Below are 25,665 nucleotides of genomic sequence, written 5' to 3'. Positions count from 1 at the left end.
ATTCTCTGAAAGACGTTTTACCCAGGCTCACCCCTCGCCCTATACTGTTATGCCATGCAGCTATGCCACTAATCCCCTCAGCCTAGTTCTCTTGGGACAGAGGGAGGAACTATAGCAGGGCCAATTCACCGAGACTGCAGAATGTTGGACTGCGGGAGGAAACCAGATCATCCAGAGGAAACAGACACTGGGATAAGGTGGAAATTCCACGCAGGTAGTCACCCAAGACCAGAATGCAACTCGGGTGACTGGCACATTCAGGGAGCAGTGCAAAACACATTGCCAGAATGTCGCCTGCTACCCATTATGCTGATCAGTGAAGACCACCGTTAATTTTTTACTCCCGTAATTTTATTCAATTAAAATAGCACGATCTGTGGTGGAGAGATTCAAGCCTGGGTTCCAAGGCTGTCACTCTGCCAATACGAGTGCCCACTCCTTCCCCGTCAGTGAAGTAAATCCATTGCGTGTACCCGGCCAAACCTACACGTGACTTCTAATTAACGCTCAAAGTGATCACTGTCAACTGATGTCTACAATGCAAAAACATGCAGTTCAGCCCAAGGGGAAACCCCTGATGGACAGCACACAGATGGTCTTGCCAACAGTGCCCACATCGCGTGGAGCAATAGTGCATTCACCTCACCCAAAATCCATCCACGCCGTCTTTGGTGCATAAAATTTCACTCTCACTCTGGCATTTCCCAATCTCACCGGCCTCCAAGATCATATAACTTCAGTAAATTGTCCGCAATACTCCACAGAAAATGTACAGGCTCACTTACTTATCACACGGATTTGACGAGCCTCGCTGGCTGTGAATGAAATCCAGGTCCCAGACACATTCCTCTCATACAAGCAGGTGTAGCTTCCTCCATTACTCCTGCTTATGTTACTAAACAAAAAGCTTCTGGAGGCTTGGTTGGACGCCACCTCGTGCACACTGACGTTAGTCGAGTCTTTCATTAACGTGAATCGACCTCCCACATACCCACTGGGAGCTGTGCACGTAATTCTCAGTGAACTCCCGGCCACATGAACTGAATCATTTGGATCCTGGGAGATAGTGGACCGCTCCGATGCATCTAAAATGAACAGGAGAGGGTAAATGTTCCTCCAATTCTTATCTCCAGAAATGGCTGTTAATTAATTTTCATACTTCATGCGATCCATTCGATTTCACCACGACTTTCAATCTCGAACAGTGTATTCAGGCGATGAAGTCAATTGTTCTTTAAATTAACACTTCCAGTATTGGAGACGGAGAATGGGAAAAGCACAGGCCAACTAGCGCACCAGAAGCCGTAGGGAAAATGTTAGAAGCAATAAACAATAAAACTACAGTAATCCTACAGTGCAGAAGGAAACAATTGGGCCCATCACGTCTGCTCCGACTCTCTGAAAGAGTTTCATATCCAGGTCCACCCCATCCCGTCCTTTCCACGTAACCCTGTGCACTTGAACTATGATGTGGATGTGCCGGCGTTGGACTGGGGTAAACACTGTAAAAAGTCTAACAACTTGAACTATGGCCAGTCCATCGAACATGCACATCTTTGCACAATAAGCCACAAGTTAGTATGGACAATTCACCTAAACCACACGTCTTTGGACATTAAGGCGTGATGTAAAATGTCCAATTCTCCTAACCTGCATAGCTTTGAACACAAAGGGCATTGTAGAGTTGACAAACCACCGAATCGACACATCTTTAGACAGTATGAAACAATATAGCACGGCTAATCCGCCTAATCTGCACATCTTTGGACATTGATTATCTTTGGACTTCTTTATTAAAACTATTGTTAACAACTGGAGCGTTTCACAGTTATGAAGAACAGTTGGTTGGGTTGGGGTTATTTTCGACAGAGTGAAGAAGGCTGAGGGGAGGCCTGATCAAGGTGTATAAAATTATGAGGGTTATTGATTGGGTAGATAGGTAGAAACTTATTTCCTTAATTTGAGTCAGTAGCCATGGTGCAGGTGGGTAGGTTGGGGCCTGGGGGAGCGGGGTGGTGTTGGGGGTGGGGGAGGGGGGAATAGATTTAATATAAGGAATAGGAGATTTAGAAGGGATTTGAGGAAAAGTTGTTTTTTTTTGTGGTCTTGATGTGTGAAAGGTGGGAAGTCTGGCCACACTAAAGAAACATTTACATAAGCACTTGAAACGCAATAGCATAAAAGGCTACCATGGAAGTGCTGGAAAAATTGGGTTAGAAAAGATAGGCGTTTAAAGGCTGATGAAGCTACGATGGACAAAGTACATCTTTCTGTGCTGGAAACCTCGATAAAGCTATGACTCTAATTTCTAACGTCCAAGAAAACAAGACTATCAGTGATGCAAGCTGACTGAAACTGTTGAAATTGGTTCAAATCCACTTCACTCTGTCGATGTTGCCGTTTGTTTTTTAAGAGTCTCCTGAAATAACACATGTTATTGTGGGCTATCCAATGTGGCTATTATCCAGATATGGTCTACTTGTCTTTCTTCATTCGACAGAATCATACCCATTCTTGTTGCATTATTCCTTAAGCTCGGCACTGACTGATTGGCAATGTTCGCCTGTAGACACTATGTATACTTCATCATTTTGTCATCGTCGCTATCACATTAATTTCCTATTGACATCATGATATCAGAAGATATTAAAAACATTTTGTGTTTAACTGTTCAACCTTTCATATGACTATTTATCGGTATACAAGTTCAATAAACAATAAACTGTGTCTACTTTATCCCATCATATTAATCAGGTGGAAATTATTTTAAAACCCTTGCCTATACGACTGGACATTTGTAAACCACGAAGGCTATCTCTGAACATTAGGTTACTGTATCTTTCCATTGGGTGGTTGTCCCCTTACTTGGGTTGCAGATCACACCCGCATCTTCCTGGTGATTACAGTTATGGTTCCCCCATCCTGAGAATGAACAAGTCAAGAGCGAAGATTCCGTTCCGCTGCAGTCAACATCATCCATCCAGATCTTCCCAGTGCCTTGCCCAAAGGAGGCTTGGGTGAGTGACTTCACGGCCGAACCACACCCCAGTTGAGCGCAAACCATTCTGGCATCGGAGATACCCCAACCGTCATCGCACACCGTCCCCCATTGTCCACTGTAGTAAACCTCCACTCTCCCGGAACAGGGATGGCTGCCACCAACCAGTCTCAGACGTGGAACTGAAATTGCATGAGAACAGGTTACTTCTCAACCATTTGACAACCGAACCTTCAGAAAAGTCAGTGTGATTAATTGCTTTCCTTGCTTTTACTCATCATGTCGCCTCGTTCGTTTTAAATGCAAGATGACAATTTCATCAACCAATATTTTCTCAATTCCAGTTAGTGTACTAATTGGGCAGCTTGGCCTCATTGCTCTTTATTTTATTTATTAATGGGATGTGGGCTAGGTGCAACGCATACTTCCCAGCCCTAATTGGACCTTACCAGGTTAGTGTTGAGCTGCATTTCAAAACAGCTGGAGCACCATGTGGTGCAGGTCCTGTTATAGTTCACGTCAGAAACTCCAAAGTATATCAAACCCACCTGGATCGTAAGTTTTGCAATTTGTTCTTGGCTAGGGTGAGCGTGAAATATTTCGCTTCAGGTATGATTCAACTGAACCACGTAGGAGCTATAGATATAGGACAGGTGTAAGAGGTAGGTTCTTTACTCAGAGAGTAGTAAGGGTGTGGAATGACCTGCCTGCAGCAGTAGTGGACTCGCCAACATTTAAATGGTCATTGGATAAACGTATGGATGATATTGGAATAGTGTAGGTTAGATGGACTTTGGATTGGTTTCACAGGTCGGCGCAACATCGACGGCCAAAGGGCCTGTACTGCTCTGTAATGCTCTATGTTCTATTTTATCAAGTAAAGTTTTTTAAAAATGCAGTTAACATGTTTTGAAAGAAAATTGGCAATAACCTTTACCAATTAGATGGGAGAAAAAAAACAAGCATGATATTGTATAATTCTTGACAAATTTATGAACTATTCCAACCAAACAAACTTCACTATACAAAACCCTTGCCACAGGTTTGGCACAGAAAAATGCAAATACCCGCGTGATGCTGGAACTTAATCCTCTGGTTGAATGCTGCAGTTGTCTTGCTGCACACACAGACAAACCTGGAGTTAGAGCAGCTTCCCAAAACACGGGGGGTGGGGGAGGGCGCGGGGGGGGAGGGTGTGTGAGACAGAGAGAGAGAAAGAGAGAGAGAGACTCTTGTCAAGCCAAGCACCAACAGCAGGTTTTCCACCCCAGGAAGGCAAGCGACCAAGTGTAAGCCCATCTACTTATACATTTAAAGAAAGGATTTCAGGTTGCTTTAAAAGCAAAACCTGTTTTGATAGTGATTCCATTTGGGTTAGTCCTTAGGCTGCTTTGTGTTTGATGACGTGCAGAGACAGAAGTTCGTCAGTAAATCTGTTCTGTGCTAATTTGTGTCTATACATGTGAATCACGTTCTTTACTTTCTCCTAAAGCCCAAAACACCTGACATAATTGAAAAACTTCCCTGAGCCATTTCCAACGGAGGTATATCCACATCTGGTTTTTGTTTTGTTTTTCGAATGTGGGTGGAGGACAGATTTGAAACCAATGTCTTGCCTTACCTGGGTCGCAGATCACACCGGCATCTTCACCGTGGCCGCAGTTATGCGAACCCCATCCAGAGAATCGGCAGGATGCCAGGGAGGTCTCTGTCCCATTGCAGGCAACGTCATCCATCCAGATGTTTCCACTGCCTTGCCCAAAGTGGGCGCTGGTGGGGGCCGAGGTGGCAGAACCACAGAGCAGCTGCCTGCAGACCACCTTAGCGTCCTGGATGCCCCAGCCGTCGTCGCACACGGTGCCCCATTGACCGTTTTCATAAATCTCCACCCTCCCAGAACACTGACCAGCGCCATTTACCAGTCGTACTCTGGGAACTGAAACAAAAGGGAGGAGACTTTAGTTCTGTCCTGCTATTACCACATGGCCAGCCATATGCAAGGAATCACCTTCGCAAATGGTGAAACTTCAATTCAGAACAACAAAAACAAACGTGGAACTGAAATTTTAAGGAAAACATTGTGGATTTAAAAAAAAAACCCATCTGGATCGCTGTCGTCCTTTAACAAGGAGCAATACAGCACAGGAACAGGCCCTTTGTCCCATCGAGCTTGCGTCGATATGTCGTTTCTATCCCTCTATTCATCACCTACTCATGTGTTTATCAAGATATGACTCGATCGTTGCTAATATGCCTGCTTCAACCACCTCCACTGGCAGCGGGTTCCAGGCACCCACAACCCTTTGTGTGAAAATCTTCCCAATCATCGCCCCCAAACTTGCCATCACTCACCTTTAACCTGTGTCCTCTTGTGGTTGAAATTTATATCCTGGGAAAAGGCATCTGACTATCCAACTGATTAATGCCTCTCATTATGACATGGACATTTATCAGGTCTCCCCTCAGCCTTTGTATTTCCAGTGAAAGGAATCGGAGCAAAAAAACATTCAGGCCAGGCAACATCCTGGGAATTTTTTTTTTCAAATCTCTCCAAAACATGCATTTCTTTCTGGAGAGAAAGAACGAGAGAACGGGGCAAAATTCCAAATGTGGCCTAACTAAAATTTCATACAGCTGTGACATATATTTCCAATTTCTATTCTCGATACCCCAGCCGATGAAGGGAAGTATATTGAATGCCTTCTTCACCACCTTATCGACCTGTGTTGCCACATTCAGTGATCCTCTAGGAAGGATGTCTACCATCCGTACCTGCTCTGTATCTGTCTGACTTGTGGCTCCAGATCAACGTAACAATGTGCTTGACTCTTAGAGCAAAGGGATATTTTCGCAGTTACAGTTGGACTTCAGTGTATAGGGTTGTTGCGAATATGTGCATTTCCTGGCTGGGAAGAAATCCTGATTTCCCGACGTTCCTAAATCAGTGCCACAGTTGTGTGCACTGCTGTTTCACAGCGACAGGGACCCGGATCTACTTCCGGCCTTGGATGACTGTGTGGAGTATACACATTTCCCGTGTCTGTATAGACTTCCTCTGGATGATCCAATTTCGTTCCAGCAGCCTCATTCTACTTTTCCCTGTTCTATCATATATTTTCATACACAGAATACAAATTCTTCATCAATTTGTCATGATCAGTTTCTATGGATATTACTATGGAATGAGGACTCACTCTCGCCACTGCAGTTCATGTATACAGCCCAGAAAATAAACACGACTACTTTGTCCCTGCACTTTGACCAGGTGGAAACGATTGTTAAACCCTGGCCTACAAGACTGGCCATTGATAAACTAAAACGGTCATCCCCAAATGGTAAAACCTTGTGTCTTTCCATTGGGTGGTTATCCCCTTACCTGGATTGCAGGTCACACCTGCATCTTCTCCGTGATTACAGTTCTCCCTCCCCCATCCTGAGAAGGGGCAAGACTGGAGAGAAGTTTCTGTTCCGGCGCAGGCGACATCATCCATCCATATCTCCCCGGTGCCTTGCCCAAAATGGGCACTGTTGTGTGCCGACACGGCCGAACCACAGCTCAGTTGAGTGCAGACCACTTTAGCGTCAGAGATATCCCAGTTATCATCGCACACCGTCCCCCATTCTCCATTGTGGAAAACCTCCACTCTCCCGGAACAGCTGTGGCTGCCACCCACAAGTCTCAGAGGGGGCTCTGAAATCACATGAAGAACACTTTACTTCTAATGCATATGACAATTGCACCTTATCAAGTCACTGGGTGACTAATTTCCTTCTGTGCTTTCGCTAATTGTGTCGCCTGGCTGATTTCCTTACTGATTAAAAATCTATCTATTTCAGCTTCGAACATGACTGATGAACCAGACCCTGTAGCCCTCTGCAGTAAAGAATTCCACAGATCCACTCCCTTCTGAAAGAAGAAATTCCTCCATCTCTATCTTTAATGAGTGAACACTTTACTCTGAGATGTTGCGCCTCTGGTCGTCCTATATTCTCCCAAAAGGGTGAAACAACCTCGCACTATTGACCCTCTTAAGCACCCCCCCCACACACACACACACACACACACACGTCCCCACCCGAGAATGTGTCACTAAGGTCGCTTTTCATTATTTTCAACTCCAATGAGTACAGGTCCCAACCTATTCAACTTTCCTCAAGGGAAAAAAAAATCCCTTCCTATCCAGGATCAACCAAGAAAACTTTCTGCGGACTGCCTCCAACGTCAGTAAATCTTTCCTTCGAAAATCCGACCAAAACTGTTCACAAATGTCAATGTTTTATCCTGCCTTGGAGGCATATCATAGATTCCTTATGTCAAACTTGCAAATTCGTTTCAGTTTTCATATATATTTTTGGACTTCTTCCCAAAACATCCCCTTCTTCACAGTTTTCCTATTTTCCCATGTTTTTTACACAGACTCTGCAAATCCTACATCAATTTGCCATAATCGCCATTTGATCAAATTCTGTAGATACTATAATATCAGTAGCTAATACATTTTGTTGTTCTATACCTGCTAAACCATTCTTATGACTCCATTTCACCATTAAATGGCATGTATATGACTCAGGCAATTAACATTATCTACTTTGTCACTTAACTTTGACTAGGTGGAAATCATTTTTAAGCCCTTGTCTACTTGGCTGAGTATTGCTAACATATAACGGTCATTCCTGAATATTAACTTTGTGTGCCTTTCTATTGGTCTGTTGTACCCTCACCTGGGTTGCAGATCACACCCGCGTCTTCATCGTGATTACAGTTCTCCCTCCCCCATCCTGAGAATGGGCAGGACCCGAGAGAAGATTCCGTTCCGACGCAGGCAACATCGTCCATCCATATCATTCCTGTGCCTTGTCCGAAATGGGCATTTTTGAATGCCGACACAGCCGAACCACAGGCCAGCTGAGTGCACACCACCCTGGCGTCGGAGATATCCCAGTCGTCATCACACACCGTCCCCCATTCGCCACTATAATAAACCTCCACTCTCCCAGAGCAGCGATGGGCGCCATTCGCCAGTCTCAGATGGGGCCCTGAAATTACATGAAAAACACTTTAATTCTGATCCATGAGACAATTCTATCTTGAGAAGAGTCAGCGCAATGAATTCACGTCCTTGCTGTCACTTAAAAGCCATCTTATTGGTTCTCTTTACTGATTAAAAAGCTGCCTATCTTGCCCTCAAACATACTTAATATCCCAGCCTCTACAGCCCTCTGTGGTAAAAAAAAAATCCACATTCTCCCGCTGGTTGCATGGGTTTCCTCTGGGTGCTCAGATTTCATCCCACAGTCCAAAAGACGTGCTGGATAGGTGCATTGCAGTGTTATTGTAAGACTACTTGAGACACAAATAAATACTCTTAAAGTTTAAACAATTCACTGGGCTCTGAGAGAATAAATTCCTTCTCATCATCATCATCTTCAATGGGCCACGCCCTTACTCTTAGATCACGTCCTTCTGCACACATACTCTTCCCACCAAGGCGGTAATCGATCTCTCATCTATTCTGTCAAGCTCCTCCGAGAATCCGTGATGCCTCAATATGGTCACCTCTTCTTCTAAAGGTATTTACCAGAATTCACAGGCAGGGACGGAATGGAATTAGACCATTCACTGAAGGAGGACCATAAGTGCAATGTGGCATGATGGGGATGTCAAGACCCTTTTTCTGGACTGCAACAGGGAGCAAAGGCCCAGAACCTGCATTACATAGCAGTATGAGTGAGCTGGGATCATGGGACAACAGCTCAGTCGTGGCCCCCAGGATGGGATGGTACCATCCATTGGCACCAGGCTTAGGTACATCACTGAACGGTTGACGAATATTACAAGATTCTGAGGGTTTGAGTGTGAAACGCACGATGTACTTACTAGTCGCAATACCCTGAAGTAGTGGCATGGTGATCGATATCCAACTGACCTTGGGCGTTAGCAAATAAATGCAAAATCTGCAGAATTCCAACGTGCTATTCCAGCATTGAGCCTGAACTGTATATGCTGTTGAGTATGGAGGTAATGGAAATGTACAGCTGAGTACTTGGTTTGAGAGATACCGTGTGCTTAGGTGGAAAGTGGGATAATAGATAAGTATTCGTCGAGGAAGTTCAGATTTTTTTTACACACAATTTTATCGGAGGTATAATTGTAATATCCCCCAGAATTTATATCAAAACACATATATCTACTGGAGGGTGACTAGCTGTTTTATCAAAATATATAAATGTCTCAAACTATGGGAGCTGCAGTGTTAAACAATCTAATACTATAGTAGCTGTTAGGTCAATCCGTGGTTCGACTACTTGACTAATAGGGGCCTCTGATATGAATTAATTAAGCGTACACTTGTGGTCAGAAAACAAAAACTAGAAGGATAGGACAAAACAACAGGGTCATTCTAAAACTGCCAACAAAAAAGAGTGGCACGGTAGCGTGGTGAGCACTGCTGCTTCACAGCTCAAGGGATCTGGGTTCGATTCCCGGCTTGGGTCACTATCTGTGTGGAGTTTGCACATTCTCCTCATGTCTGCGTGGGTTTCCTCCCACAGTACAAGATGTGCAGGTTAGGTGGATTGGCCATGCTAAAAATTGTCCCTTAGAGTCCTGAGATGCGTAGGTTAGAGGGATTAGCGGTTAAATATGTAAGGATATGGGGGTGGGGCCTTGGTAGCATTGTACTTGGTGCAGACTCGATGGGCCAAATGGCCTCCTTCTGCATTGTAGGGATTCTATGATTCTATGATGAAAATATATTTACCCGAGCTAGAGGACATGAAATAATAAGGGCAGGAAAAATAGCATGAGTTTGTTGCTTTGATCTTGTGAGAACAGGAGAACAGGATTCACCCAATTCATATTCCAACTGCGGGTATCACTTAACGAAAGAAAGGAGGATGTAATTCCCAGACAATGTTTTAGTTACAATGCTAGGTAGAGAGATATGGCCATCCCGATTGAAAGGATGCACCTCCTAACTGGGTGTCCATGATCAAGCAAGGGAAGGAACAGGAGGAGTTAACGACCTGCTTAGCAGAGATATCCATTGATCTCTTCCAAGGCCATATATCACAGATTAACTATTTGTCCCAAAGATGTTGGAGATAACTACCAATCACTCAGGCACTCCCAACGTGATTAAAAGCCATTTCAGTTGGATCAAGAGATAATGTATTTAACCAATAACCATAGAATCATAAAACCCCACACTGCAGAAAGAGGGCCTCCGGCCCATCGAGTCCGCACTGACCACAATCCAACCCAGACCCTACCCCCATATCCCTACATATTTTACCCGCTAATCTCTCTAACCTAAGCAAGTTAGGACACTAAGAGACAATTTTAGCATAGCGAATCAACCTAACCTGCACATCTTTGGACTTGCGGGAGGAAACCGGAGCACCCAGAGGAAAGCCACACAGACACGAGTAGAATGTGCAAGCTCCACACAGACAGTGACCCGAGGCGGAAATCGAAACCAGGTCCCTGGAGCTGTGCAGCAGCAGTGCTAACCACTGTGCCACAGTGCCGCCCCTTAGGATTGGATTGTGCCTGGCCGAAATGGCCTGAGGAATTGTACAAAAATTGGTGGTTTTCTTTTCCTCGGCGGGGTTGTACTCGGGCGTGCCCTTTGCCGTCTCCCTGCTGGCTGGAGAGCTCAGTAAACTGCTTGCCGACTGGAGCAGATCCGAGAGTTCAGTAATTTTTCTGAATTCAGTTTGCTGTCACAGTGTAATGTTAGTAACGTGACTGGACGTAAAAATATGCCCAGCATTGCCCTAAATCTGATGGCCATATTTGTGTGCGGCTGCATCAGTCTGTGTGTGATATTGAGCACACAGCATTAGCCCTGAGCGTAAGTCCTGTGGGAAGCTTGGTGGCAACATTGTTCGCATTGCTACTTCACAATGTTAGGGACAGGGGTGCAACTCCTACCTTAGCTGACTGTCCTCTGCATGTTCTACTCATGTCCGTATGGGTTCCCTCCAGGTGCTTCGACTTCCTCCGACCATCCAAAGATGTGCGGTTAGGTTGGTTGGCAATTATAAATTACCGCTTAATAACAAGGGGATCAGCAAGTTAAATACATGGGGCTATGGTCATAGGGCCTAGGTGATATTGTCAGTGCAGGTTCAATAAATTGAATGGCTTCCTTCTGCACCGTGGGAATGATATTCTACTCTACGTCAAACATTAACACTCTTGTCTATTTCTAACTCTAATCCAGAACTACTTTGAAACGTAGAAACTTAGAAAATAGAAAAAACAATAGGCCGTCCAACCCTCCGAGCCTGCACTACTACTTATTTTGATCGTGGCTCATCATCAAATTTATTATCCCTCTTAGTACCACCCTCACCATAACCCTCTAATCCTTTTTGCCCCAAAAGGGACATCTAATTTCTTGTTGAAATTACACAATGTTATGGCCTTAACTGTTTTATTTGGTAGTGAGTTCCACAGATTCTCTACTCTCGGGGTGAATAAGTTTATTCTCACGACAGTCTTAAAAGATTTACCCCTTATCCTCAAACTATGCCCCCACCCACACCCCCGTTCGGAACTTGTCCATCATCTGGAACATTATTTTTGAATCTGAGTGATTCTGTCAGAAATTCATAAGAATTATTTTGAGACATCATCCCAACTTTAATCCGTAACAAACCATAACCCTAATCCAACACTAACCCAAACGTGAACCTTAAAACTAACCCTAATGCAGCACTAGCACTAAACTTAACACTTACCCTAAAACCTAACTTTAATCCTAACCCGAATCTATACACCTAATACGAAGTCAACCAGACCTGAAACAGAGTACTAAACCTAACCCAAACATTAAACAGTAATGTTAATATTAACCCCAATGAAGCACTAACATTAAACCTATCTCTTAACCTAACTCTAAACAGAAGAGTAACCTTGACCCTATGCTTAACGCTAAACCAAACCACAACCCTCACCGAGTTTCACTGCATATTGAGATTCTCCTTGTCCCCAGTATGGAGAATGATGGTCTGACCATGCTGTTGTGGAATGCTGAAAATATGTGGGCAAAACTGTACCACCAGTCCCTCACGGAGGACTGTATGCAGAAAAGCATCTTTGACCACAACCCATCAGCCAATCATCTACAAGACATGTCCTAGACGTCGAACAGGAAGAGCAAATCGTTGATTCTGGTAGTTGATTCCGTAAGTGGACCGTCAGTGAAGGCCTCATCACCAGAACTTTCAAAAATCACCAACAATTATCTTGGCTACTGGTGACAAAGGCCCATCCCATCAGATCTTTCCTAAATGCTCCAAGTCTCCCCATATCAACATGTTGCTCTCGAGTGACTGTGTGGGAGAAGGGATCTTTGACCACCTGCATATGGAACGTGCCTTTGCAAAGAAGGCTCCAGAGAATGGTGAGATGTTAGTTGTCAAGGATCATCCCGAGAAACTCCGTGACAGAGGACTCTGGTCTACGGCTGTTCCCAGTTACACACTTGGAGGCAAACATCAGATGTTGCTGGAGGATCATCACTCGGTGAATCGGTCTGCCCGAAATTTGTTGGGCTTCGAATACGCGAAGGTGCCCCTGACTGAGTGCTGCAAACTGGGACACTCCAAAGCCCAGGACTGCCTGCTGAGGGATGCACTAAAACTTGGAGTAGCGGATGCACAATAGGGAAAGTTGCAACCAAAGCCCTTTCAACCGCGATGAACTGAACGGGGAGTGGGTTATGTGTCGAACTCACTCAGGCCAAATGGCTCGCTGGATATATACAACAAGCATTACATGTTTCAGGGCTGTATGAAGGCCCCTCAGCGAAAACGTGTAAGCAAGTAGAGAATATTTATTTTATTCATTAGTGGGACATGGATGTTGCGGGTTGGCCAGCATTTATTGCCTATCCCTAGTTACCCAGATGCAGTTGAGAGTCAACCACATTTCTGTGGCTCTAGAGTCACATGTATATTAGAGCAGGCAAATTTCCTTCCATTAAGGAAATTAGTGAACCAAATAGGATTTTCTAACAATAAAACTGATTTCATGGTCATCAGTAGATGTTTAATTCCAGTTTTTTTTTATTGAACTTAAGTTCCACTATCTGCCATGGCAGGATGCGAAACCAGGTCCCCAAAACAATAGCTGAGTTTCTGGATTAATAACTTACCAATAATACCACAAGGCGATCACCTCCCTTAAATAACTTCACACCATTTATAATGACCATTTTGAAGTGAGGTTTTTTGGGGACTGTTGTGAAGCACCTCGAGAACGCAACGTGATAGCCATTTTAAAATCTGTGCGTTGTTCCCTTCGATATTTTACAATTGAAGCGTATTTTTGCAACAAGGAAAAGGAGATGGAAATTCGAGAGACCAAGCAAGACACAACGATTCGTGGAATGTCAGTGCTACTAGATTTAAAACAAAATCCGGGCTTATGAAGCTGGTGATGGTGTGAACCAATTGTTGGAAAAAAAATTTGGTTCACTGGTAGCGTCTTAAGATCTCTGCTATCCTTACCGTGCCCAGTGACCCTGCATTGACCCCTGACCCACAGCAACATTGTTAAATCTTAACATCTCTGGCGCAAGGCGTGTGGGATGGACGACAAAGTCAGGCCGTGTCAGTGAGAACTCACCACTGACCCTTCCCCGTGAAATAATAAATATAAGATGGCTGTGGAAAGCGGAGTGGCGAGTGATGACTTTCCTGGGGCACGAGCACCGTTTTGAAGCGAGAGATGTGCCGTGTACATGGAACCCAATGTGGCACTTGCACCTATGGAAGCACGGGTCGGGCTCACACAGTTCAAAATATGTTGTGAGAGAACTAAGAACCTGGATTCAGGAAAGAAAGCAGACTATCTGGACAATCAAAGCGCGTGCAGAAGCAAATCTGAAATATTAGGTCCGAAACTGGGTTTGACGATATTTATTTTTGTGCGAGCGTAGTCTCTGAATAATTTAAGACTGTGATGAAAAGAAATTTGTTCTGTCACAGAGTTGAGCGCCTTTGGAATTCTTTGGAGCAGAGGGCTATGTTTGTGTTTTTTTTTTGCCGGGGGCGGGTGCAGAGTCCTTGTGTGTATTTGAGGCGTAGATAGATTTTTGATCAGTAAAAGAATCAGGGCATTACGGGAAAAGGGCAAGAAAGTGGACGTAAGGACTTCGGGTCAACCATGATCACACTGAATGGTGGAGCAGAACTCCTGTTCATATTGATAATGGTCACATGGTGTGTCTCATTGCATAATTTGATGCGTTTCATTTTCAAAAGCATAATAATAGTTAGAATTGACTGAAAAAAAGATAACATTGCAGATTATGCTGTACGTGCTCACCTTGGGAGTAAACATGCTGTTGTCCGACCAGGAAAACTGCAACAAGAACAAACAAGGTTAATTGTATTCAGCAGAAGGGTCACTTCGAAGCACAACACTGGAAGAGGAGCAACTATGTGTGGGATCGCCATCATACACCGAATATCCCGAGAGAATTGGGAGACGTGATTCCCTCCGGGAGAGATCGCTTTGTGAGTTTCTTCCCCGCCTCTTTGCCAGGAACATTGCCAGGCTCATAAAGGGTGGAGAGCTTGTTTAAATAGGTTTTAATACATTTTTCTTTGATTAATAGCCTCCCACCGCCAGCCCCTTGATTCCTCCCTTCTCTTTGTAGTGTATATAAATGACTTGGAAGAGGGAGTAAGTGGTGTGATCAGAAAATGTGCTGATGACACCAAGATGGCTGGATTGGCAGGCACTGAGGAGCAGTGTCTGGCAATACAACGGGATATTGATAGGCTGGTATATTGGGCAGATATATGGCAAATGGAGTTTAATCCGGATAAATGTGAGGTGATGCATTTTGGCAGGAATAATGTAGGGGGGAGTTATATGATAAAGGATAAGCCCATAAGAAGTATCGAATTGCAGCGAGACCTGGGGGTGAAAGTGCACAAGTCTTTGAAGGTGGCAGTACAAGTGGAGAAGGTTGTGAAGAAAGCCTATGGTATGTTAGCCTTTATAGGAAGGGGTATAGAATATAAGAGCTGGAGCCTAATGTTGCAGTTGTATAGAACGTTGGTTAGGCCGCATTTAGAGTATTGCATCCAGTTCTGGTCGCCTTACTACCAGAAGGACGTGGAGACTCTGGAGAGAGTGCAGAGGAGGTTTACCAGGATGTTGCCTGGTATGGAAGGACTGGGTTATGAGGAAAGATTGAACAAATTGGGGCTGTTTTCCCTTGAAAGACGGCGACTGAGGTGGAATCTAATAGAGGTATATAAGATTATGAAGGGTATAGATAGAGTAAACAGAGGTAAGCTATTTCTTATGTTCGAGATGCACAGTGCGAGGGGCCATGGGCTTAAGGTGAGGGGGGAGAGGTATAACACAGATATTAGAAGGAGGTTTTTCACACAGAAGGTAGTGGGGGTATGGGATGCACTGCCAAGTAAGGTGATGGAGGCAAGCACGCTAGAGTTATTTAAGAGTAACGTAGACAGGCACATGAGTGGGTTGGAGATGGGTAGATAGAGGAGATTGTTTTAAATAAGGTTCATTAGCATTGGGGCTTCCCTGGTAAGGTAAATGGATATGGTATGACAATAATGTTTTTTCTCTTTTCATTCACAGGTTTTAAGTCGGTCCGCCTTGTTGTCCAACGAGGGGCATACACGCGATGGGTCGTACTTGGGCTGCTCTTGATTGTTCAAGATTGGCCTAGTGCTCCATGTTGTTAGTGTGTGCTTAAACTGGACCAGATGCTGGGCAACACGACAGCTCAGTGACTGTCACCGATTGCTGTGCAGACACATGGATTTGGGCCAGTGTCTGTGGGAGTTTGTGCATTCTCCCCGTGCTTGCGTGGGTTTTCTCTGGGTGCTGCGGTTTCCTCCCACACCCCAAAGATGTGCTATTAGGCTGATTGGAAGTAATAAATTGTCCCTAAATTAGTTTTCCTCAATGTGGATTGCCATAAAACAATAGATAAGGGTCATGGGTGGAGGGGGGGACTGGTAATGTTAAAATGGCGGCGCGGGCTCGTTGGGCCCGGGCTGTTTTTCTTCTTTGTTCTTTGTTTTTGTTAACACCTCACGTGACATGAGGTTACATGTTCAACAAAATGTGAGGGATTTGAGGATGATCCTTTGGGCCCGGGTGGAATGTGAGTCACAAATTTAAGTGTAGCCCTTGGGGATGGGAGTGCAGATAGGGACATTTCCTGTCACTGTCCCCTGCCCCAGCTCACCCATTCCATAGATCTGATGAGGGGGTTCATTTATATGTGGTGGGAGCAGTGAAGGGGAATGGGTTTGCTGTTGATGATTGGATGATTGTGGGGTGAGGGGGGAGGAAGATGGAGATTCTCAGCATGAGTGGGATATAAGAAGTAGGCCATGTGTTTCTAGAACTGACAATAGTTCTAATGTGGCTCAGGGTACAAGCAATGTTTTAGATTATACAGTACTCATGGGAAGTCTCCAACCTTCACAAATGAAGGGCAACCGATATTTGCAGCAATCATGTGGAGTTGGAGTTGATGTATACATACAAGAAAATTTGGTGGATCAGTAGTTGAGGGGGTGACTAACTAAACTGATACTGTGCATCTACTAAAGTAAAACGAGTATGGTTTAAGGTGGAAGAGCAACAGTTAAAGGAGTCTCTAGGTATTTGTGATTATAATGCTTTTTGTATCTAATTTGAAAGACTCCAATTGACTTAGATTTTAAGGTATGATACCAAAGCGATGTTGTCCATACGGATAAGAAGGGTGTGATATGTACAATAGTAGAAGATGCAACAAAATATGACACTCGAACAAGGGGTTAGCATTTTATCAAGATACTTGAGTAAATGAGAGATTCAAGAATTGAGGAAAATCAGTACTAAAAATAAATTTGGGATGAAATAATCTAAGAAATTGGGTAAAAACGAGAAACGATGAATGCAGCTATTGAAGGGGTTTTTCATGCATGTCTTAGCGTGGCAGTAAGAAATGAAACTTTTACAGCAGTGACTCGGGGGTGAACAATGGTGAATTGAAAGAGATGTTTGAACTATAGAAGGGGTGATTGCAAGGTGGCAAGTAAAGCGCATACTTTGCACGTATCAGCTAAAAGCCAAGTCTGAAAAGATATTGAGATTGTGCGACATCAGAGAAGAAACAATATATCAATAGGAGGGTTAAATGTGAGAGGAACGAGACAAGGAGAGAGAGAGAGAGGGAATGTGCACAAGTCTCTGAAGGTGGAAACCCAGGTGGAGAAGGTTGCGAAGAAAGCTTATGGAATGCTAGCCTTTACAGGAAGGAGTATAGAGTATAAGAGCTGGCGTCTCATGCTTCAATTGTACAGAACGTCGGTTAGACCACATTTGGATTACTGCGTCCAGTTCTGGTCACCTTACTACCGGAAGGACGTGGAGACCCTAGAGAGAGTGCAGAGGAGGTTTACCAGGATGCTGTCTGGTATGGAAGGACTGGGTTATGAGGAAAGATTGGGTAAACTGGTGCTCTTCTCCTTAGAAAGATGGATATTAAGGGGGGATCTGATAGAGGTGTATAAAATAATAAAGGGTATGGATAGAGTCAACAGCGGCAGCTTTTTCCTAGATTGGAGACAAATAACACGAGGGGTCACGAGCTAAGGGTGAGGGGGGAGAAGTAAAATTTGGGTACTAGAGGGAGGTTTTTCACACAGAGGGTCGTGGGGGTATGGAATGCACTACCAAGTAAAGTGGTGGAGGCAGGCACGCTGGACTTGTTTAAGGTTTACTCAGATAGCCACATGAATGAAACAGGGATGGAGGGTTATAGGAGACGGTTTTAAAAAGGGTCAGAGCCTCGGGACGATACTGGAAATCTAATGCTACATGTTAATGTCTTGTCTCTTTTAATCCGCAGGTGTGTCGGTCCACCTTGTTGTCTAATGAGGGGCATGCACACGGTGGGTCGTGCGTGAGCTGCTCTTGGATGTTTCGAGAGTGGCCTAGTACTTCGCGTTGTTGTGCGTGCTTAAAACTGGACCAGCAGATGGGCACCACAACAGCTCAGTGACTATCGCTGCTAGCTGTGCAGACACATGGATTTGGGCCAGTGTGTGTGGGAGTTTGCGCCTTCTCCCTGTGGTTGCGTGGGTTTCCTCCGGGTGCTCCGGTTTCCTCCCACACCCCAAAGATGTGCTCTTAGGCTGATTGGTGTAACAAATTGTCCCTAAACTATTCTCCCCTGAATCTGGTTACAATAGGGGTACCATACGCATACACACGGCTCATGGTGGGTGTTGGAAAATGCTTTGTTAAGATGGTGGCGCGGGATCGTTGGGCCGAAGGGCCTGTTTCCCGTGCTGGGTTGTTCTTTGTTCTTTGTTCTATGAATGGGAGATGGAGAGCAATTGGTGGGCGCGGGCAGGGAGGGGAGAGGATGGGGTGGGAGTCTGAAGGGGCAGCTGGCAAACGTGACTCTCCAAACACACATAACTATGATGTGAAACCTGCTGGTGCTTACATAAAGCATGGACCAAAGTCGTAGCGTGAAAGGAAGACTCTCCCAAACTTTACAATAGTAAGGGGGCGGTAACTACCTGCTAGGCTAAGCACACCAATCTATGTGACATTTGGTATTGTTTGAGAAAGAGGCTTTTTTCAGGAAAACAGGAAGTTGGAAAAAGGCACTAACCTCACCAGGTACTGTGCGTGTACAGACATTATTGCAGTTAAGTGTGCTGCTGTCATGCATTGTAAACGTTCTCTCTGTGTGTTATTTTTAAGTTAATAAATATTATTTGTTAGCCGATCACAACAAGATCCAACTACATCATTCAAAAAACAATGTTCCAATCGACCCTTGTGAGTTTTGGGATAGCATCTAATTTAACATCCGTTCTTAACAATTGGAAGACAGTAGTTATGATTTGCAATAAATACACATTGCTGTCTCAAATAAGGAACACCTAAAAACATTGCCCAGCTGTGTCTAGCAAGTGAAGTTTAAGATAGCTTTAAATACAAATGTACTGAATAGCATACGAATTAGGAGCAGCAGTAGGCCACATGTTTCCCTGCACCTTCTCTGCCATTCAATCGCATCATGCCTGATCTGACGGTAACCTCAACATCCATATTCTCGCCAACTGATAACCTTTAACACTCCTTGTCGACGATAAATCTATCTACCTCAGCCTTAAACATACTCAAGGGCGCCGCTTTCACTGCTTGTTGAGGAACAGAGTTCCAGACACTCACCACCTTCCAAGAGAGAAGTAAATTATCCTCGTCCATAAATGGACGACCCTTAATTTTGAAGGTTCAAAGGAAGAGCCCTGCGTTGTGCCAAGTCAAAAGACAGCAGCGAGAACGAGGACAGAGAAGATTTAATAATTTAGCAATGAAGAATATAAAGTTCATAAGGAACAAAAAAAAGATAACCTGAGGATATGAGGAAAAGATCTGTCGCATAGGGGAAAACTAAAAGCTGGAACTAAAAGGAAATTATAATTGAGCAAGGATGAGGAAACCAGAGGAATTGAAATAAGCAAAGAAATTGACTTCATTATAACAAGGTCAAATGGCCGGAAATATATTCATGTCTGATAGTTGTTCATACAATAGTTTGAAAAAAGGCTGCTGAGATGGTGAATGCGTAAATGGTGATTCATTCCATTGATTCGACAACCAATCCTGATGAAATCGAAACCTCCAGCGTGATGTTTCAGGGAGGATGGAAAGCGGAATGGGGAAGAGCGAGCGCATTTGGTAATATCACTGAACATGCTCTGGGAAATTTGTTCGAATCACAATATACCAGGTGGCGGCAAATGAGTTCAAGAAAGAAATATGAAATGTCAGCATACCTGCAGTGCAGAGGAGCCCATTCGGCCCATCGATTTTGCACCGACTCTCTGAAAGAGCGTCCCAACCAGGCTCTCCCTTACACACTATCCTTGTAAGCCTGTACATTTACCATCACTCATCCACATAATCAATACGTCTTTCAGTAATATGAGGCAAGCATATTACACGTGTCCTGCACATCTCTGGATATTAATGTACAATTTAGCATGGCCAATCAATCTAACCAACATACCCTTGGACACTGAGCTGCAATTTATCAAGGATAATCCATCTAACCTACACATATTTGGAAACTAAGAGGTAGTTAATCAAGGATAACCCACATAGCATACACGTCATAGGACATTAAGGGGTCATTTAGCATGGCCAATCCACTAAATGTACGAATCTTTGGACACGAAGGGGAAATTTGGTATGGCTAATCCACCTAACTGATACATTATTGGACAGTAAGGGACAATCCAGTTTTGCCAGTCCACCTTATTTCTCCAAATTTTTGGACTGTGGGAGGAAATTGGAGCATACTGTGTAAATGCACACAGACACGGAAGAATGTGCAAACTCCATACAGGAAGTTGCCCAAGGCCTAAAGTGAACATGGTTCCCTGGATCTGTGAGGTAGCAGTGTTAACCACTGTGAGCCAAAATAATTTTTAAAACTAAAAAGTACACTTTTAGGAATCTGAGTTAATTTTTTAAAAAATCATTGAAATCATTGTCGATTTTTGTAAAAACCCATCGAGTTCACTAATGTTCCTTTAGGGAAGTAGATCCGTCGTCCTTACCTGGTCTGGTCTACATGTGGCTCGAGGCCTACACAGCAACGCGGTCAAGTCTTGCATATCCTCCCAAGCCACTAAACCGCACTTTCTCAAGGGCAATTATGGGTGGCCATTAAATGCTGGCTCTAACCAGTGAAACCCATTTCCCATAAATGAGCTTATCAATGGTGGCCTCTAATCTTAGAATGTGAATAGCAGGCACTTTCAAATGCAGAATTACTGAAGAGTTACAATGTGGAGAGGTGTGTAATGTGAAAGAAACAAACACGATCAAGCCTACCTTAAAGAATTTAACGAGTATCTCACCAAGTGAAGTCAATCTAAAAACTCTTATTGTCAATTTGCCAAGAATTATGCACAAATCATTTCAATAAGATATTAAAGAAATTAATTAGCCACTCACCAAGCATCAAAAAAATGTGGAACTCATTCATTGTCTCTGGACTTAGGAACTGCCAGTTTCCGGAATGCTTAAAGCAATCCGAATTTATATTTCCTGCGTGCAATGATCAGCAAATGTTGATAGGGGATACTATTCGTCAGAGCGTGACTAATGCTATTCTGGGATTTGAAGGGGGACGATCACATGTTTTCTGACCGAGTGTTAACCACGATTTTGTAAGACTTCAGAGGAATAACAGCTTGGACGTACAAATTTAGCAATCCTCATTTTGTGGGGTCAGCTTAGTGCATGCGTATCGATTAGTCATTAATAGTTAACTACTTTCGAAATCACTTCTAACCAATATCCATATCTACACCAGTGTCTACTCATGTAATATCATGGAAACTTACAGCCCAGAGCCATACTATCAAATCTGTTGCATGTTGGCGAGTGAATAAATCATAAAGAGATCTAGATGGAAACGTTGTGGTGATGATGGTGGTGGGGTGGGGGGCTGGGGTGCTGGCCCACCCCACCACCACCATTAGATGCCACCATTCATAAATTCATTTATAGGACGTGGGTTTTGATCGTCAGGGGCAGCATTTAATGCCCACCCATAATTGCCCTTCAGGAAGTGTGATGAAGTGGCTTGCGAGGGTATGCAAGACTCGACCACATTGCGATGTGGGCCAGATCCCCACACCCTCCCACCCCCCACCCCACCACACCATCACCTCAACGTTCACATCTCGATCTGGAGGGGAGGAGGAGGTGAGGGGATGGGGGCGGGGATCGGTGGTGTGGTGAATAATGCAGAGGAAAGCCTTAGAATGCAGGAAGATGTTGATGGGTTGGTGAGACGAGCAAGTGGTCAATGGAATTTCAACATGAAGAGTGTTAAATAATGGATTTTCGGAAGACTAAAAGGGCAAGGGAAAAGATAATGAACAGTGGGTCCTGAGGAAGTACAGACGGGCATTGTAATGCATGTCCATAGATCCCTGATATCAGCAGGGCAGTTAGAAGGCCTAGGGGATGCGTGACTTTATTAGCCAAGTACATAAGTAGAGGAAGACTATGATGGAGCTGTAAAAATGCTGATTTGCCCACAGCTAAGGACTGTGTGCAGCTTTTGTCGCCTCACTATAGGAAGGATTTGATTGCACCAGAGAGGATGAAGAGGAAATTGGCTGGGATGTTACGTGAGCTGGAGCGTTTCAGCTATGAAGAGAGGTTGGTTAGGCCGAGGTTGTTTTCCTTAGAGCAGAGAAGACTGAGGGGGGGAACGTGTTTGAGTTGTACAGAATTATGAGGAACATAGATATGGTGGATAGGAAGAAACCTATCCCTGTAGTAGAGGGATCAATAACCAAGGGGAATAGATTTACGTTAATGGGGCAGGAGATTTGGAGGGGGATTGAGAAAAAGATTCCAGAATGATGGGAGTCCGGAACTCACTGCCTAAAGGGTGATTGGAGCGGGAACTCTCACACCAATTAAGAGGTATATAGGCGAGCACTTGAAGTTCCACAACATACAAGGATACGAAGAAAGAGCTCTAGGTTGCATTGGAGCAGATCTGTGCTTGATTGCTGGCACAGATACAACGGGCGGAAAGGCTTCAAGTTATGTTATAAGACTCAAAAGCTGGAACAACAAACGCTATTTAATTAGCCATACTCCCCTATCTGTCCTTCAAGGAAATTAATATGTTTCCTCGTCACTTATATGTCCACTTACATTGTGAAAGATTAGTTTAAAAATATATGATTATGTATTTCTTGTTAATAAAATAGGCAGATAATGTATTTTTGAGCACTCCTCTATGCATGCAAGTGCAGACGAGTATCAAACTGACCATCATGTCATGTCAGCCGAGTTGGAGATGGCACTGAAGTTAGCACTGCTGCCTCACAGCGCTAGAGATCTGGGTTCGATTCCAGCCTTGGGTCATGTGGAGTTTTGCACATTCGCCCCGTTTCTGCATGGAATTCCTCTGGTTTCCTCCCAAAGTCCAAAGGTGTATAACTTAGATCGATTCGATAGATTTTAGACGGATGAAGGGTGGTCTGATTGAAACTTACAGAATACCGAAAAGCCTGGATAAAGAGTACCTGGAAAACATGTTTCCATCAGTAGTCGAGACGAGGATCCAAGCGCTCAGATGCAGAATGAAATATCACCCATTTAGAAGTGAGAGAAATTTCATCAGCTGAAGGTTGTTGCATGTATGGAATTCATTGCCACAGAAGCCAGGGCAACACCAGAGAAAGGCAGAAGCCAGGCCATTTAGTGCATTTGAAACAGAGATAGATAGGTTTTAATTGGTCAGGGAATCAAATGTCCTGGGGAAAAGGCAGGAGAATGGGGTTGAAAAACTTACTAACCAAGATTGAGAAGTGAAGCAGACTTGATGGGATGAATAATCTGATTCTGATCATATATCACATGGTCTTAGTGATTGACCATGTAAATTGCCCCTTAGTTTACACTCCTGTATCGGTTAGATAAACAAACGCTGGAGAATTGTGCCTCTCTCAAGAGGTCGTAATTCTCTCAGCAAAAGCCAATATCCAATCAGCTTCCCGTGTTTGTTGCATTGCTGCGCATTCTCTTCTCGGCCGCTCCCACAGTCCTTAGCCTGACACAGAGTTAGCCTTCAGTTCAATTAGGCTTTTCTGGTGTCTTCCTTTTGCTCGTGCCTTTATGAATGCCCATCTGGCTACACCCTTTGTGTGAAAGAAATTCTCATCTCCGCCTCAAAAGGAAGAACTTTGATTCTTAAACCCTATCGCCTGGTTCCAGTCAATCTCACAAGTCGAAACAACTCCCTGGCATCAAGCCCATCCAATCCCCTTATGATCTCATGGGAGAAATTATCCCAAATATGAGGAGGGTTGGACATCACCGGCTATGCCCTACTGCCAGCTGGGATGGAGAATTCTAGCTGGAGAAATTTTTAAAGGGTCCCCCGAACTGAAAGTTCCTCCCCACATAGGTATCGGGACTTACCTCCCATACTTTGAGGACATGTTTCCCCCACCGTTTCCACTCCAAAAAATAGTGGACCTCCCAATGGGTTCCTCGTCAATCCCTACCCCCTTTATGACCCAGCCCTGGCCACTTTGCACTGCCCCATGGGATCCTGGCAATGCCAGTTGACACTGGCATTTTTGACTTTTCTCTGGTGCTGCCCAGCCATATCCTCAACCAACTGAGTGGAGGAGAGGGGGCGTTAATGCCCCCACCATGGACCTCAGGACAGGCCTCTATTTGGTGGTACACAACCGGATATCACTGCACGTACACCTCATCCCAACCCCCGCTCCTTCCAAGAGGGAATCTGCTTTGAGATTGACCCAGTCTATTTACGCAATTATTTAACCATGCTAATTTGATTACTGGGAGGGAACAAGATTACATCGGGGGACAGTGGAGGGGAAATCCCAAATGTGGGAGGAGACTTTTGTTGACCATAAATGCATTTGGTCCATCTGCTGTGACCCTTCGACCTCGGAACCATGCCTTGTATGTTTCAACAATATCACCTCCCTCTTTCTGCTGAACCGCAGCGGATACAGGCCCAACGTTAAATCTTCAATAATGCACACACAAAATGTGACAGAACAGACACCGGGTAGATTACTTGATTAACTTATATCGATGTATTGCCTTGCATTTGCTTACATACATCTCTGACTATTCTGGTCCGATCAGTAAGGGATGGTGGGTTATGGGTTTAAGGTGGGAAAGTGGTTATCGAGAACGATCACATCAAATCACACACAATCTCATTGAGTGGCGCATTGAGCCGACTGGTCTCCCTTTGCCCCAATGTCTTATTTCCCTCTGGCCATTGGGTTTCCAGCGGGAGTCAAACAAGCGCAAAAACCCATTGGTTGAAAGAAGCATAGAATGATCAGGCGAACCAGGGCGTGCTCGACCAAGGAATGGAAGGCCACAGTGGGTTCACAGAAATGAAACCTCAGTCTAAACTCAACAGCTTGACCTTATTTAGCCGTGGTAAATGCTGTGCTGGCAAGAAACTGGGATAACAGATGGGCTTGCAATGATTGCTAAATCGGAAACAGGAAATAGACGCTAAGCGTTGAGTCATTGTACTGGATCTCGACTTAGGTCAACCAGGGCTCAATTTGAAGGGACAAAAGTTGAAATATCTATCAAAGTCTTCCACTGAGTATTCTGATACTGACGAAACTGAGAATTAAATGTTGTCAGGTTATATAGTGTGTGCTTAATTGTGGCCGCCTTTACTGGTGCAGAACAAACCGAAAATCCATGTAACACATATAGAGAGAGAAATATATGACTGTTTTGATTTGTTCTGGGTATCGCTGGCCAGGACAGCAAGTAATGCCTATCCCTAATTGCCTCTTGAACGAAAATGGATTTCTGAATCACTTTCAGTAGGCCTTTGTAAGTGTCAATCAGATTGTCGAGGGTCTGGGCTCACATGTCGCCAGGCTAGCTAAGTATGGTAAATTTATTTTTCTTGACTATTAAGGTGACACAGCAGTTAGCACTGCTGCCTGACAGCGCAAGGGACCCGGGTTAGACTCCGGCCTTTGGAGCTTGCATGTATTCTCCTGTGCCTCCGTGGGTTTTTCCATGTGCTTTGGTT

General features: G+C 44.3%; 1 protein-coding gene across 1 annotated transcript in view; it reads right to left on the bottom strand.

Annotated features, from left to right (window-relative positions):
* Positions 1-777: 777 nt before the first annotated feature.
* The window catches only part of LOC145345296 (scavenger receptor cysteine-rich domain-containing protein DMBT1-like), a 376,233-nt gene continuing 351,345 nt past the window's right edge, over positions 778-25,665 (bottom strand). Inside the window, exons 14-18 of the mRNA XM_080193113.1 lie at positions 7,721-8,035; positions 6,375-6,689; positions 4,620-4,934; positions 2,866-3,180; positions 778-1,085 (exon numbers count right to left, since the gene is read on the bottom strand). Of these exons, the coding sequence (XP_080049239.1) occupies positions 778-1,085; positions 2,866-3,180; positions 4,620-4,934; positions 6,375-6,689; positions 7,721-8,035 (1,568 nt within the window). The remainder of the gene's footprint in view (positions 1,086-2,865; positions 3,181-4,619; positions 4,935-6,374; positions 6,690-7,720; positions 8,036-25,665) is intronic.

The sequence above is a fragment of the Carcharhinus amblyrhynchos genome, chromosome 7, assembly GCF_965287045.1.
Source record: "Carcharhinus amblyrhynchos chromosome 7, sCarAmb.v2.hapA, whole genome shotgun sequence".
In the NCBI taxonomy this organism is placed as follows: Eukaryota; Metazoa; Chordata; class Chondrichthyes; order Carcharhiniformes; family Carcharhinidae; genus Carcharhinus; species Carcharhinus amblyrhynchos.
The sequence above is the reverse complement of the archived record's forward strand: the minus strand, read 5'-3'. Positions and strand labels throughout refer to the sequence as shown.